Below are 13,832 nucleotides of genomic sequence, written 5' to 3'. Positions count from 1 at the left end.
CAGGCCTGAATAATATATTACGGGTAATTTCGAGTCTTCAATGAACCTGCCACGCGTGTTTTTTTCGGGATGCGGGAGAAAACCCACGCAGCACGGGGATAACATGCAAAGTCGACACAGGCGAGGCCGGACTTGAACCCGGGTCCTCAGAACTGTGAGGCAGACCCGCGAACCGTTCGCTCACCGTGCCGCCACGTAGTCAATATGAAAAGTAGAAAAAGTGTGCGACAGCATCACGTTGTCCTCGATATACAGGGCGTGCTCGGTTTACGCACGTCTTTTTGAGGTCCCAACTGGCTCTCTCATATATATATGTGTGTGTGTGTGTGTGTGTGTATATATATATGTATGTATGTATATATATATATATATATGTATGTATGTATGTATGTATGTATATGTATATATGTATGTATATATGTATATATATATATATGTATGTATATATGTATATATGTGTATGTATATATATATATATATATATATATATATATATATATATATATATATATATATATATATATACATATATACATGTATGTATGTGTGTATATATATATATATATATATGTATGTATATATGTATGTATGTGTATATATATATATATATATATATGTATGTATATATATATGTATATATATATATGGATATGTATATATGTATATTATATATATAGAGAGAGAGAGACACACACACACACACACATTTTGCATCTTGGCTGATTTGGCTGCTGGGAAAAAAACAATGCATGATTTTTTTCCTTATTTGGATTGCGTCATCACTTTTTAAAGGTCAAATGTTTTTTCCATTCTTGCAGGTTTTACCTACCCCATGGTATAACAATGGACAAAGACAATAACTACTGGGTAACTGATGTGGCTCTTCATCAGGTATGATCACTTTAACCTTTTATCGAAACTTTTTATTAACTAGCTAGTGCTACTTTTGGAAATAATGTTCTTTATTGAATTTCTGCTTTTGAGTTTGTTTTCTGTAAGAGATCTGATGTGGTTACTATATCTGATCTAAAGTGAGTTTTTAAATAAAGTACATTATAAACCACTATTTAATCATCGAATTTAGTCTGCCAAAAAAATGTCAGTATAATGTACGGTTTTCTACAAATAATCATTTTACAAATCAATAAGATGTTATCTCTTACGCTATACACAGGTTTTAAAAGTGAGTAGTGATGGTGGTGACAGAACCATGTTGTCTCTGGGAGAGGCTTTCACACCAGGAAGTGACCACAAGCACTTTTGTCAGCCAACCGATGTGGCAGTAGACCATGAAACCGGGAACATTTTCGTCTCTGATGGCTATTGTAATGCCAGGATACTGAAATTCTCTGCTGATGGCCGTTACCTTTCTGAGTGGGGAGCTGGTAAGAACATGAACGTCAACAGTATCAACAGAACCAAACAGCATAGGGCTAATTCAAGGATCTTAAAAACTCAAATGATTTTCCATCCAGATCATTCTGGATTCAAAGTGGAAGAAAGGAATAATAAGCTCAACTAATTGGAACCTGATCTGATTATATATCAATTTAATTTAGCAAGCTCCAGCTCACAACAGATGTTACACCAAGGCACATCACATAAAGACCACGCCCCTTTATACATTAAAGAAAGCCAATTTAACCCCAAATGAGCAAGCGCAATGGTGACAGAGGCAAGGAAAGTCTCCCTCAATGGTTGAAACCTCAAACAGAACCGTAACTCGGTGTGAGGTGGCCGTCAGCTTTGAACGGAGCGTAGAAGAGTTGGGTTGGAATGGAGGGACAGAGAAGAGACACAAAGGTCAGAGAGAGGAAAAAGATCAAGGGATGTGCAAACTGTTTGTACAAGATGTTATTCTGATTAGCAGTAGTGCTAAAAAAATAATTATTGCAAATATAATGGAGTTGAGAAAAGAGAAATGGAGTAGGGGTTATTTTAGAAGAAGAGTTGGCTAAGAATGTCTTGGAGGTGAAAAGAGTATCAGATCGAGTGATGAGGCTGAAACTTGAAATTGAGGGTGTCATGTATAATGTGATGAGCGGCTAGGCCCCGCAGGTCGGATGTGACTTAGAGGTGAAAGAGACATTCTGGAAGGAGCTAGACGAAGTCGTTCTGAGCATCACAGACAGAGAGAGAGAGTCTTGATTGGTGCAGATTGTAATGGACATGTTGGTGAAGGAAACCGGGGTGATGAAGACGTGATGGGTAAGTACGACATCTAGGAAAGGAACTTGGAGGGACAGATGGTGGTAGACTTTGCAACAAGGATGCAAATGTCTGAAGTGAACCAGAAGACTGGACCACTACAGCCAAGGTGATCAGAGAGGCAGGCAGGAGAGTACTTGGTGTATCTTCTGGCAGGAAAGGAGACTTGGTGGTGGAACCTCACAGTACAGGAAATCATACAACGAAAAAGGTTAGCTAAGAAGAAGTGGGACACTGAGGGGACCGAAGAGAGGCGAAAGGAATACATTGAGATGCGACACAGGGCAAAGGTAGAGGTGGCAAAGGCCAAACAAGAGGCATATGATGACATGTATGCCAGGTTGGACACTAAAGAAGGAGAAAAGGATCTATACAGGCTGGCCAGACAGAGGGATTGAGATGGAAAGGATGTGCAGCAGGTTAGGGTCATGAAGGATAGAGATGGAAATATGTTGACTGGTGCCAGCAGCGTGCTAGATAGATGGAAAGAATACTTCGAGGAGTTGATGAATGAGGAAAATGAGAGAGAAGGGAGTAGTATACTGTAAAGGCAAGTGTGGTGGAACAGGAAGTGGCAATGATTAGTAAGGGGGAAGTTAGAAAGGCATTAAAGAGGATGAAAAATGGAAAGAGAGTCGGTCCTGATGACATTCCTGTGGAGGTATGGAAGCATCTAGGAGAGGTGGCTGTGGAGTTTTTGACCAGCTTGTTCAATAGAATTCTAGCGCGTGAGAAGATGCCTGAGGAATGGAGGAAAAGCGTGCTGGTGCCCATTTTTAAGAACAAAGGTGATGTGGAGAGCTGTGGGAACTGTAGAGGAATAAAGTGGATGAGCCACACAATGAAGTTATGGGAAAGAGTCGTGGAGGCGAGACTCAGGACAGAAGTGAGTATTTGCGAGCAACCGTATGGTTTCATGCCGAGAAAGAGTACCACAGATGCACTATTTGCCTTGAGGATGTTGATGGAAAAGTACAGAGAAGGTCAGAAGGAGCTACATTGTGTCTTTGTAGATCTAGAGAAAGGCGACGAGAGAGTACCCAGAGAGGAACTTTGGTACTGCATGCGGAAGTCTGGAGTGGCAGAGAAGTATGTTAGAATAATACAGGACATGTACGAGGGCAGCAGAACAGCGGTGAGGTGTGCTGTAGGTGTGACAGACGAATTTAAGGTGGAGGTGGGACTGCATCAGGGATCAGCCCTGAGCCCCTTCCTGTTTGCAGTGGTGATGGATAGGCTGACAGATGAGGTTCGACTGGAATCCCCGTGGACCATGATGTTCGCAGATGACATTGTGATCTGCAGTGAAAGCAGGGAGCAGGTGGAGGAACAGTTAGAAAGGTGGAGGCATGCACTGGAAAGCAGAGGAATGAAGATTAGACAAAGTAAGACAGAATATATGCGCATGAATGAGAGGGGTGGTGGGGGAAGAGTGCGGCTACAGGGAGAAGAGATAGCAAGGGTGGAGGACTTTAGATACTTGGGGTCAACCGTCCAGAGCAATGGTGAGTGTGGTCAAGAAGTGAAGAAACGGGTCCAAGCAGGTTGGAACAGGTGGAGGAAGGTGTCAGGTGTGTTATGTGACAGAAGAGTCTCTGCTCGGATGAAGGGCAAAGTTTATAAAACAGTGGGGAGGCCAGCAATGATGTACGGATTTGAGACAGTGGCACTGAAGAAAGAACAGGAAGCAGAGTTGGAGGTGGCGGAAATGAAGATGTTGAGGTCCGCTCTCGGAGTGACCAGGTTGGATCAAATTAGAAATGAGGGACAGCCAAGGTTAATTTTTTTTTTTAGAGACAAAGTTTGAGAGAGCAGACTTTGATGGTTTGGACACATCCAGAGGAGAAATAGTGAGTATATTGGTAGAAGGATGATGAAGATGGAGCTGCCAGGCAAGAGAGCTTAGAGGAAGACCAAAGAGAAGGTTGATGGATGTCGTGAGGGAAGACATGATGGGACTTGGTGTTGGAGAGGAGGATGCAGGTGATAGGCTCTCATGGAAAAGGATGACGCGTTGTGGCGACCCCTAAAGGGAAAGAAGATTTTAGAACTACTAACAACATTAATAGTACCCTCATCATAACTCCTAATCAGAATAGCACGGTAATACATAAATTGTTGTACAAATTGCTTTCACATCCCTACCCTTCCGCGTTGTCTCTCTTCTGTGTCTCCATCTCAATCCAACCGGTTTACGCTGAGGGCGTCTTCACACCATGTCACGGTTCTGTTTGAGGTCTGGTACTTAGAGGGAGCTTTTCCTTGCCATGTTGCTTGCTGGGTTTAACTTGGTTGTCTTTAATGTAGAAAAAGCAGTGGTTCTAGACCTGCTCCTTTTGTAAAGTGCCTTGTTATAACTTCTGTTGTGAATTGGCGCTAGAAAAAAGAAATTGAAGCGATGACAATTATTGAAAATCCTTTCATCTAGGCTCATCAGACAGGAGAAGGCGTGTACCATTCCGGATCCCGCACAGCCTTGCATTTCTCCCGCAGAGAAATGAAGTGTGTGTGGCTGACCGGGAGAATGGACGCATCCAGTGCTTCATAGCGCAAACTGGAGAGTTTGTTAAGGAAATAAAAAAAGAGGAGTTTGGCAAAAGCGTCTATGCCATCACCTTCAGTCCTGTTGGAGGTGAGTTCACAGAGCGAGCAAGAGAACGTAGCTTTCTTCAATTTGTGTTTTCTGCCTAGACTCTCCAGGACTTTAAAAAAAAAAAAAAAATCCAAATACTGACGTGAGCAGACATTCACTGCTATTTGTTTGCATAGTCAGTGTATTAGGATGCACCTGAGCACGAAAGTCACATTGCAATACTTTTGCTGATCTAAAAAAATGGGCCTATTCGAACAAATAATGCTATCTTCTAAGTTGTGCATCAGATTCAGATTTACCGTATTTTCACGACCATAAGGCACACTTAAAAGTCTTAAATTGTCTGCAAAATGGAGTTCCAAAATCTGTAAATGTTGTGTGACTTCGATGAGCGCTCCGACTGAGAGCATTTCCTGCCGACACGCTGCTTATATGAAATGCAGATGTGAGTGAGGACAGCATACGGACGGACGTTAAAGGGGGCAAGGGTGCGCGTGAAGGAGGAGACGAAAGGCACGCCCCCAGTAGGTATATAGCGCCGGTATGCGCATTGTGCAAAACAACATCGGTTTGGCTAAGGACCCCCGAAAACGGCACCTACGAAGAGACACGCTTACGGAGCACAGTTTAAACCGCGAGCTATCAGTTACGCGGAGGAACGTGGGAATCGAGCAGCCGCGAGAGAATTCAAGATCAGCGAATCCATGGGTCGCAAGTGGAGGAAGCAGGAAAACGAGATTCGGCAAGTCAAGAAGACGAAGCTGAGTTTCCGCGGGAACGAGGCGAGGTGGCCCGAGTTGGAAGACCGACTCGAGCAATGGATTAATGAGCAAAGAACAGCCGGGAGAAGCGTCTCTAGAGTCACCATTCGACTGAGGGCAATAACGCTTGCAGAAGAAATGAAAATCGAACATTTTCAAGGAGGTCCGTCTTGGTGCTTTCGTTTTATGAAACGGCGCCATCTTTTCCATCCGGGCAAGGACTACCGTGGGGCAGCAACTTCCGGCGGATTACAAGGAAAAACTGGCCATCATCCGCTCCTACTGCAGTAAAAAGATGGCCGACAAATACATCCAGCCCAACCACATCACCAACATGGACGAGGTGCCGCTCAATATCGACATCCACACCAATACCACACAGTCGAGAAGAAGGGGGCCAGCACGGAAACGATACGCACAACGGGTCACAAGAAGTCGGCTTTTACTGTTGTGCTCGGTTGCCATGGTAATGGACAGAAACTGCTACCCATGGTGATTTTTAAGAAGACGACGCTGCCTAAAGAGAGGTTTCCAGCCGAAGTCATCGTTAAGGCCAATCAAAAGGCCTGGATGGACGAGGAGAAAATGAGAGCGTGGCTGAGTGAGGTGTACCTAAAGAGACCGGATGGTTTTTTTTCCACGTGTCACCGTGTCCCTGTTGATCTGTGACTCCATGCGCGCCCATCTCACAGCCACTGTGAAAAACCAAGTGCAGCATATGAACTCGGAGCTTGCCATCATTCCGGGAGGCTTGACGAAGGAACTCCAACCAATCTTCTTCGACTTCCAACCTTTCAAAGTGAAGCTGCGAGCGGCGTGGGAGCGATGGATGACAGATGGCGAACACAGCTTTAATAAGACTAGGAGGGACGCTGGGTGAGTTACGCCACCATATGTGAATGGATTGTGGATGCCTGGGCTTAGGGATCTGCTTTGACCGTTGTCCGAGCTTTCGCGAAAGCCGGCATCATCGCCGAACAACCCCCCCGGCAACGAGACCGACTCCGACAATGACGAGAGGGAACTTGGCATGTTTGATGGAGAATTTGCCCAGCTGTTCATTTCGGATACAGAAGATGAGGACTTTGATGGATTTGTGGATGAGGATTGATCCAAAAATAACGTGAGTACATTGTTAAATACTTCAATGAAGTACAACCGAACTCAGTTTTGCTCCCGCTGCCTTTTAATGCTAGCGTATGTTTTACCATGCCTGCGCCTTTTAATACGGTGCGCCTTACGGTCGTGAAAATACGGGAAGTACTGTTGCTGGAAATGTTCGTCTCTTGTCTCATTCATCATTTTCATCAAACCCACTGCGATTGGCTGGTAACCAGTCTAGGGCTCTTGCCCAAAGTCAGCTGGGATAGGCTCCAGCTCACCAAGTGAGTGGTATGGACGAATATCAAACCCAAACATTTGAGTCTACAGCAAAAATAGAGGATTGGGTCTTATTGTTCCAATATTTTGGGAGAGAAGTGTAGTAGAACGTCAAACTGCAGCTTTTCAGATGGCAGTTTGGGACAAAGAAATATGAATTATCATAGCCAATGGTTGGCACCGCTGAAGGTAAGCCAGGAGGTGTCTACAGTTTTGGAGTGAGGCACTTATTTGTTTCCTGTGGACGATTCACCCTGTGGTTATTTGGGACATAATGTCTATGTTTAGAGGACACGCTTTGAGGAGTTATGGCAGACATATTTGACGTTTTTCCTAATATAACTTGTCCTTCTCAGTACGTTGTCCAAAGAGAGCTACCACTGTATGAAATGTTAGCTTTATTTTTAATGTGCTTGCGTGCAGGTGAAGCTGGCCTAATCTTTGCGGTAAATGGACAATCTATGATTGGACACTCCCCTCCTCCAACTGGCTTTGCAATCAATTATGCAACCAAGGACATTCTGGATACCTTCAGCCCAAAGAAAAAGGTAAACAAACCTTTACACTCACACTAGTGTACAGAGGAGCAAAGAAGTATTTAGTCAGCCACCAATTGTGCAAGTTCTCCCACTTCAAAAGATGAGAGGCCTGTCATTTTCATCATAGGTATACCTCACCGATGAGAGACAAAATTAGTTTAAAAAATAAAATAATAATCCAGAAAATCTCATTGTCTTGATTTTTTTGAACAGCAAATAATGGTGGAAAAGAAGTATTTGGTCAATAATAACTTCAATACTTTGTTATATAGCCTTTGTTGGCATTGACAGAGGTCAAACGTTTTTTTTGGAAGTCTTCACAGGGATTTCACACACTGTTGCTGGTATGTTGGCCCATTCCTCCATGCAGATCTTCTCTAGAGCAGTGGGTGATGTTTTGGGGCTGTCGCTGGGCAACACAGACTTTCAACTCCCTGCAAAGATTTTCTATGGGGTTGAGATCTGGAGACTGGCTAGGCCACTCCAGGACCTTGAAATGCTTCTTACGAAGCCACTCCTTTGTTGCCCGGGCGGAATCACGTGTTTGGGATCATTGTCATGCTGAAAGACCCGGCCACGTTTCATCTTCAATGCCCTTGCTGACGGAAGGAGGTTTTCACTCAAGATCTCACGAGACATAACCACGTTCATTCTTTCCTTTCCACGGATCAGTCGTCCTGGTCCCTTTGGAGAAAAACAGCCCCCAGGCATGATGTTTCCACCCCCATGCTTCACAGTAGGTATGGTGTTCTTTGGATGCAACTCAGCATTCGCTCTCCTCCAAACACGATAAGTTGAGTTTTGATCAAAAAGTTCTATTTTGGTTTCATCTGACTATATGGCATTCTCCCAATCCTCTTCTGGATCTTCCAAATGCGCTCTAGCAAACTTCAGACGGGCCTGGACATGTACTGGCTTAAGCAGGATTTGAGTCCCTGGCAGCGTAGTGTGTTTCTGATGGTAGCCTTTGTTACCTTGTTGTTCGTTTGTGTGCATTGTCAAAGAGCTCCATTTTTGTTTCATCTGTCCATAAAATGTTGTTTGTCATTTGGTCTTTTTTTTTAATCAAACACAAGTTCTCTCTAGAAAAATGTTTCATTTGATTCATTTTCTTTAGGAGATAATCCACATTTTGAATTTAAACTTCATGGGTGCCAATAATGGTGAGCAGGCGTATGGATGGATTGTTGGATTTTCAACTGCCAATAATTACAATTAAGATGCCAAATTGCATGTCTTTTTTCACCAACTGGGCCAGCGCGGGAATGTATGCGGTAGATATTACATAAAAAAAAAGTTGTTTTTATATTGTTTTTATATATATATATATATATATATATATATAAGATGGTAGAGCAACTAAAAGATTGACTTTGGATCACTGCTCATACCAACTTGGAGTTCATGAAGTCTACATGTATTTTGTTTTGACATTCTATTGAAATTCTTTTTCAGGAGTTCAAAATGCCCCATGACATTGCGGTCACCAAAAATGGTAGCATCTTTGTGGGGGACGCAACCAGCAAGACTGTCTTCAAGTTTACAGCTGAGCGTAAGCTCTGCCACTGCTTTTTTTCCCCCCCTTTTTCTTTAGATTGTAAATTCTCGGCCACGGTCGCCATTTTGTTATCTGTTCAATTTGTTTCCTATTCCAGAGGCTCATCGTTCAGTCAAGAAGGCTGGAATTGAAGTTCAAGAACTCGAAGGCAAGTTTAGAGTTGCAATATGCAATGGCACTCTTAAAAGGTGTTCGCACAAAGTTTTCCGTAGCAAACTTAAATGTTGTCAGCGTCTTCTATTTTCTTAGAATTTCTCCTTGTTTTATGCATTTTTTTTTGTATGCATAATTTGAAAAGCAAACCGCCGTTCTTAACTTTTCATTTCTCTCTTTGTAGAAATGGAGTCCTTTATCCAAACCAAAGTGGTGCCAGAGCAGAACACGTCAAGACCGCAGACCGCTCAAGTCCAACAGCCGCCATATTTGTCTCAACACCTGAAGCCCCAAGGAGATGAGAAGAAAAAGATTATAGCCAAGCCAGAAAAAGAGCAAGGCCTCCTACCGGCGCTTATCACCGTGCTCTTGCTCATCCCTCTTCTGCTCGTCACGTCCGTCGGAGTCCTCATCTGCTGGAGAAAAAACCGTACGTATGACAGGAAGACTATGGAGCCACTTCTCAGTTAAAGGGCAGTGTCAGAATAGGTTTGATCCGACCTTTTCTTTGAACCAAAGTGAAGCTGGTGCCCATGAGGACAGTGAAAGCATACATTCGATTTTCACGATACTTCCTAACTCCAATTGCATGCACGGGAGTCATGCAGTGGACACAACCTGCGTGTATGTTGTTGCTTTGACTCACTCGAACTTGTGTCTGTCGGCAGACCGGTATGAGGTGAAAACTGAGTCCGGTGCTGTTGGAGGGATTTTGGGAAAAATCAGAGGTAAGTCATTTCTCATCGAATCTTTTTGTTGTTGTTGAGAGGATTCTCATCAGCCCTTCACCTGATCAGGGAATTCTTGAGAGTAGGAGTTGAAAATCTTAACATGGAATGACAAAAACATGCCATACCCCGCGGGGCTCAAATTTAGCCGTCTTCCTATAGATGTCGGTTTCGGACATGAAGTCACTTGGCTGGGCCAGCCAACGTTTTGTTCACTCGAGTAGCACTTTCTGTCAAAGACACAGTAAAGTGACCCCCCCCCCAAAAAATAATAAGTCTTAGAAATTTAACACACCACAGGGAAGATTGTTCTCGGTCTTGGCAGGTTTTCAGCACTTCCGTATCGAGAAAAAACATGAACATGACTTTACCGGGTTTTTAAGAGAACTATAATAGTGCTCAATGAAGCGCAGACCTCAGCCGAGGCCTGCGGCCCGTCACGCGGCGCAACGTGGCTAAACACGACTAACGTGGACCATCGTGAGAAAATGAAAGTTGGTGACTCGTAGCCGCACGCGAAGCGATTGAGCACCGCGTCTGCTGTTGCACTGCAGCGGACAAACTGGGCTCGGGTCACACCTTTTAATGCTAATCAAAACGGAAGGGGTTGTGTCTCGGGAGAGGAAGACGTGCCGACCCCGCGGCTGACTTTCGCAGAAATCTGCTAACCGATGCACCGTTGGCAATCGAGACGTCTTTCGAGCTCAATTGTGCAACTTTTAAGAGCATTCAAACTTCAACGATATAACAATCTTATTAAGTGCGCTTATTGTTTGATTACCCTTGAAGCATGATGAGACAACAGTCCACAAGTAAAAATGTTAATTTTTTTTTGTCAGTTTCCACTGCGGCATTTCATTTGAATCGAACATTCCGTCTGCATCGAGTGAGCTCATTTGTGACGTCTCAGGTAAAACGGTCGGCAGCCTGAACCTGGGGAACTTCTTCGCCTCCCGTAAGGGCTACAGCCGTCAGGGCTTCGACCAGCTGAGTACCGAAGCCAGCGACCAGGAAAGGAACAACGGCGAGAGCAGCGAGTCTGAGAACGAGGAGTACTCCGCTCATCCCCCGCCGCCGCCGCCGCCGCCATCCTCCTCTTAGGGGAGCGCGAAGCTTCTGCTTACCTTGCCAAGCGCGTATGCCATTCATCATCATGTAAGTGTCGTGAGCTGCCTTATTGTTTCTATATTTAAGGATGGACTGCACATACAATGAGTTTGCCATCATTAAATGTTCTTAATGGACTCTCAACGTCAGCCGAATTCAGTCAAATTACTTCCTAGAATTGCTTTGAATTGGAATCATTTGACATTTTATGGTAGCATTACAACGAGTACAACTATTTCACAACGTTGACGTAGTATAATCACAATTTGGTTCAAATAAAATGTCGTACAGTGCCTCTGGCATATTGATTAATTTATATCATAGCTGTTGAATAGTATTCGTTTCAGAATGCCATTAACTGTATTTGCAAGCAAATTGTTGTTGTTGTTTTTGTTTTGTTCTTTTATGGACTATTTAGCGTCTGTTTGAGAAATCGAGGCGTGAGCGTTTCGATGTCACCGCAGCGAAATTGCCAGCATGTAAACAATGACATCCTCGAAATAGCGCCGATGCTGCCAAATCATCACAATTATTTGGATATGATATGATTTTGCAGGGGCGTATTTAGCTGCCGTGCAACTGTGACACACTGTGAACTGAACTACTTTGTGCTGGTTGTTCTGCTCGTTCCATAAAAATGATTACTCCACATTACAGAAAACTCCCAACTATGCCTATTTAATGGTTACGTGTATGTTGTTTTAAATTATTATTATTATTATTTGTTTGTTTGTGGTTCATTGCTCATTCCAGTGAACTTCTAATTTAACTTTCTACAATTTGGAATACTGGACCTGAGCTTTTCATCAGAAACGTGGGGATACTGAAAATGTAATCATTTTAATTGAATGTAACATTAAGTTTAAGAGGAAAAGTATATTCATATTCCACGTTATTCTATTTGTCCTCATCTTCGGCCCATGTTTCAACTCAAGTTACATTTGTATTGCAATTTTGTGCCTTCTAATACTTTTGCCTTTCGTCGTCATCTGCCATTACAAAATGGAGCCGTCCATCCATTTCCTGTCGCGCTCATCCTCACTAGGGTCGCGCACCATAGGAGGAACATTGCTGCTGCTGACATCGCTTGAGAACAAGCTTAGTCTAAGGCGCCGTGTCCAGGACTGCGTCACGTTCGTCGCCCGTCCATTTTCTATACCGTGCCTCCTCACTAAGCTTGCCGGTGAGCTGGAGCCCAATCCCCGGCTGTCTTTGGGCGGTATGCGGGGTACGCCCTGAACCGATCGCAGGGCATATTTACTCAAGTCGTCAACAATACAATTGATTTGATTTGGATGGAGAGCCAAACACAGCAAATGTGCTCAAAACTAAACAAGCGATGGAAAAACGTAACATTTTAGGCCTGGATCGACCTACAGTATGTACTTCTAAATCTTGTTCATTTTGTGTGTTTGGAATTTCATGCCAAATTCATCAGGTAATTGTTGATGTGGAAACTCAAAGCTTTGCATATGAAAGTCACAAATGTAGGAAGATATTGAGTTCAATACATTGGCATGATCTTCAAGGTGAGACAGGGAGATCCCTTAATGGCGTACGACAAAGAGCTCCTCTTGATCTTTCCTTTCGCAGAATACCTCGCTCTCTGCTTCATTTGTCATTTGAATGAAAAGCAAAAATTTATTTCAAGCATGCCATAGAAATAGGATGTTGCAGTCACACGTGAACTGATATTTATTGTGACACTGGTTTTGCTGCAAATGTACTATTTTAGTAACAATGGTATTTGTGTAATAAAGTGTTTGCAAAGCATCACGGTGTCGGCGAGGTGTTTTTGGATGTCATAAAGTTCAGTTTATTTTCTTTCCTTTATCGGTCTGTGGGTCACCGTACACGGTGCGTTTCGGCTCTTGGTGAGGGTGTGCAGTCAGTGTTTTTTGTTAACATTTGATAAATCCAACAGTCCATAAGGGAGCGGCCCCGAGCAAAGAAACAACCCAATTATTGTAATTATTACTCACTGTTGCTTTAAAGTACCCGTGGAGACCTGGCACAGTTGTAACAGCAGTCTGCTCCAACACTGGTAGGAAGCACCTGGTTCACTCTGCACAGGCTCAGCTCGCCACGTCCAGACTGAAGTCGTGCCCTCGTGCAGATGCAGCAAAATATGTCAGGTAGTCGCGTCCCAAAAAAATCTAATGGATGGGACAAACTCTTGGGGCGTATATTCCAGGAGCAGAAACTGGAAACTGCCGCTCTAGTACGACAACAGTCGCTCAATTTACAGAACACTTGGAGACATAAAGACATTGAGAAAAAACAGTCACTGAGCAGTAAAGGGTTGCTAGTTATATGGTAATTCCAGTAAAATGTATGTTGTTTTTTTTTTTTTTTTTTGACAATTGTGCAAAAAGATGCAGAGTCCTCTGGCACTTAGAGCCGTTCGAAAGACTAATATTGCAATAGTCCTGTGCAAAGGGCGCCGAGAGATATGTGGACCAAACTGTGACTCTGGTCGAATTTCAACATCCTTAGAGATGAACAGGTCTCAGATGTGTCTGATGTGTGTTGGACTCTAAATATGTTGAGAGAGATCAAATGTGTCTCGTACAGCAGGGAGTTCTTAAGATTTTTTTCCCCATGTTATCGTCAACATTGTCAACCGGACATGTTATCCCGACTACCTGTATGTAATGTTTTCGAAACAATCGTTTCCAATGTGTTTTACTCTGACTAAGGCCGTGTGCTTTTTAAAGTTAAGTAGTTTAAAGTGACTCGTAGTGCGATAATCTGGAATAGTGTCAATTGTGCAAATGGTGCAGATACTTCTCAAGATATGCAAAT

At 43.4% G+C, this 13,832-nt stretch overlaps 1 protein-coding gene across 8 annotated transcripts in view; it reads left to right on the top strand.

Annotated features, from left to right (window-relative positions):
* Positions 1-13,832, top strand: part of pam (peptidylglycine alpha-amidating monooxygenase) — a 68,298-nt gene that overhangs the window by 33,997 nt on the left and 20,469 nt on the right. For 7 of the 8 annotated variants that reach the window (XM_061699051.1, XM_061699052.1, XM_061699050.1 and 4 more), the window contains 9 exons: positions 819-891; positions 1,175-1,385; positions 4,637-4,840; positions 7,366-7,490; positions 8,937-9,033; positions 9,137-9,187; positions 9,377-9,622; positions 9,861-9,920; positions 10,831-12,800. In XM_061699051.1, coding sequence (XP_061555035.1) covers positions 819-891; positions 1,175-1,385; positions 4,637-4,840; positions 7,366-7,490; positions 8,937-9,033; positions 9,137-9,187; positions 9,377-9,622; positions 9,861-9,920; positions 10,831-11,021 — 1,258 coding nt within the window. In that variant the 3' untranslated portion in view covers positions 11,022-12,800. Of the gene's footprint in view, positions 1-818; positions 892-1,174; positions 1,386-4,636; positions 4,841-7,365; positions 7,491-8,936; positions 9,034-9,136; positions 9,188-9,376; positions 9,623-9,860; positions 9,921-10,830; positions 12,801-13,832 lie in introns of those variants that run through there. The other variant, XR_009769948.1, reaches the window with a different exon arrangement.

Source organism: Phycodurus eques, chromosome 15 (genome assembly GCF_024500275.1).
Source record: "Phycodurus eques isolate BA_2022a chromosome 15, UOR_Pequ_1.1, whole genome shotgun sequence".
Lineage (NCBI taxonomy): Eukaryota > Metazoa > Chordata > Actinopteri > Syngnathiformes > Syngnathidae > Phycodurus > Phycodurus eques.
The sequence above is the reverse complement of the archived record's forward strand: the minus strand, read 5'-3'. Positions and strand labels throughout refer to the sequence as shown.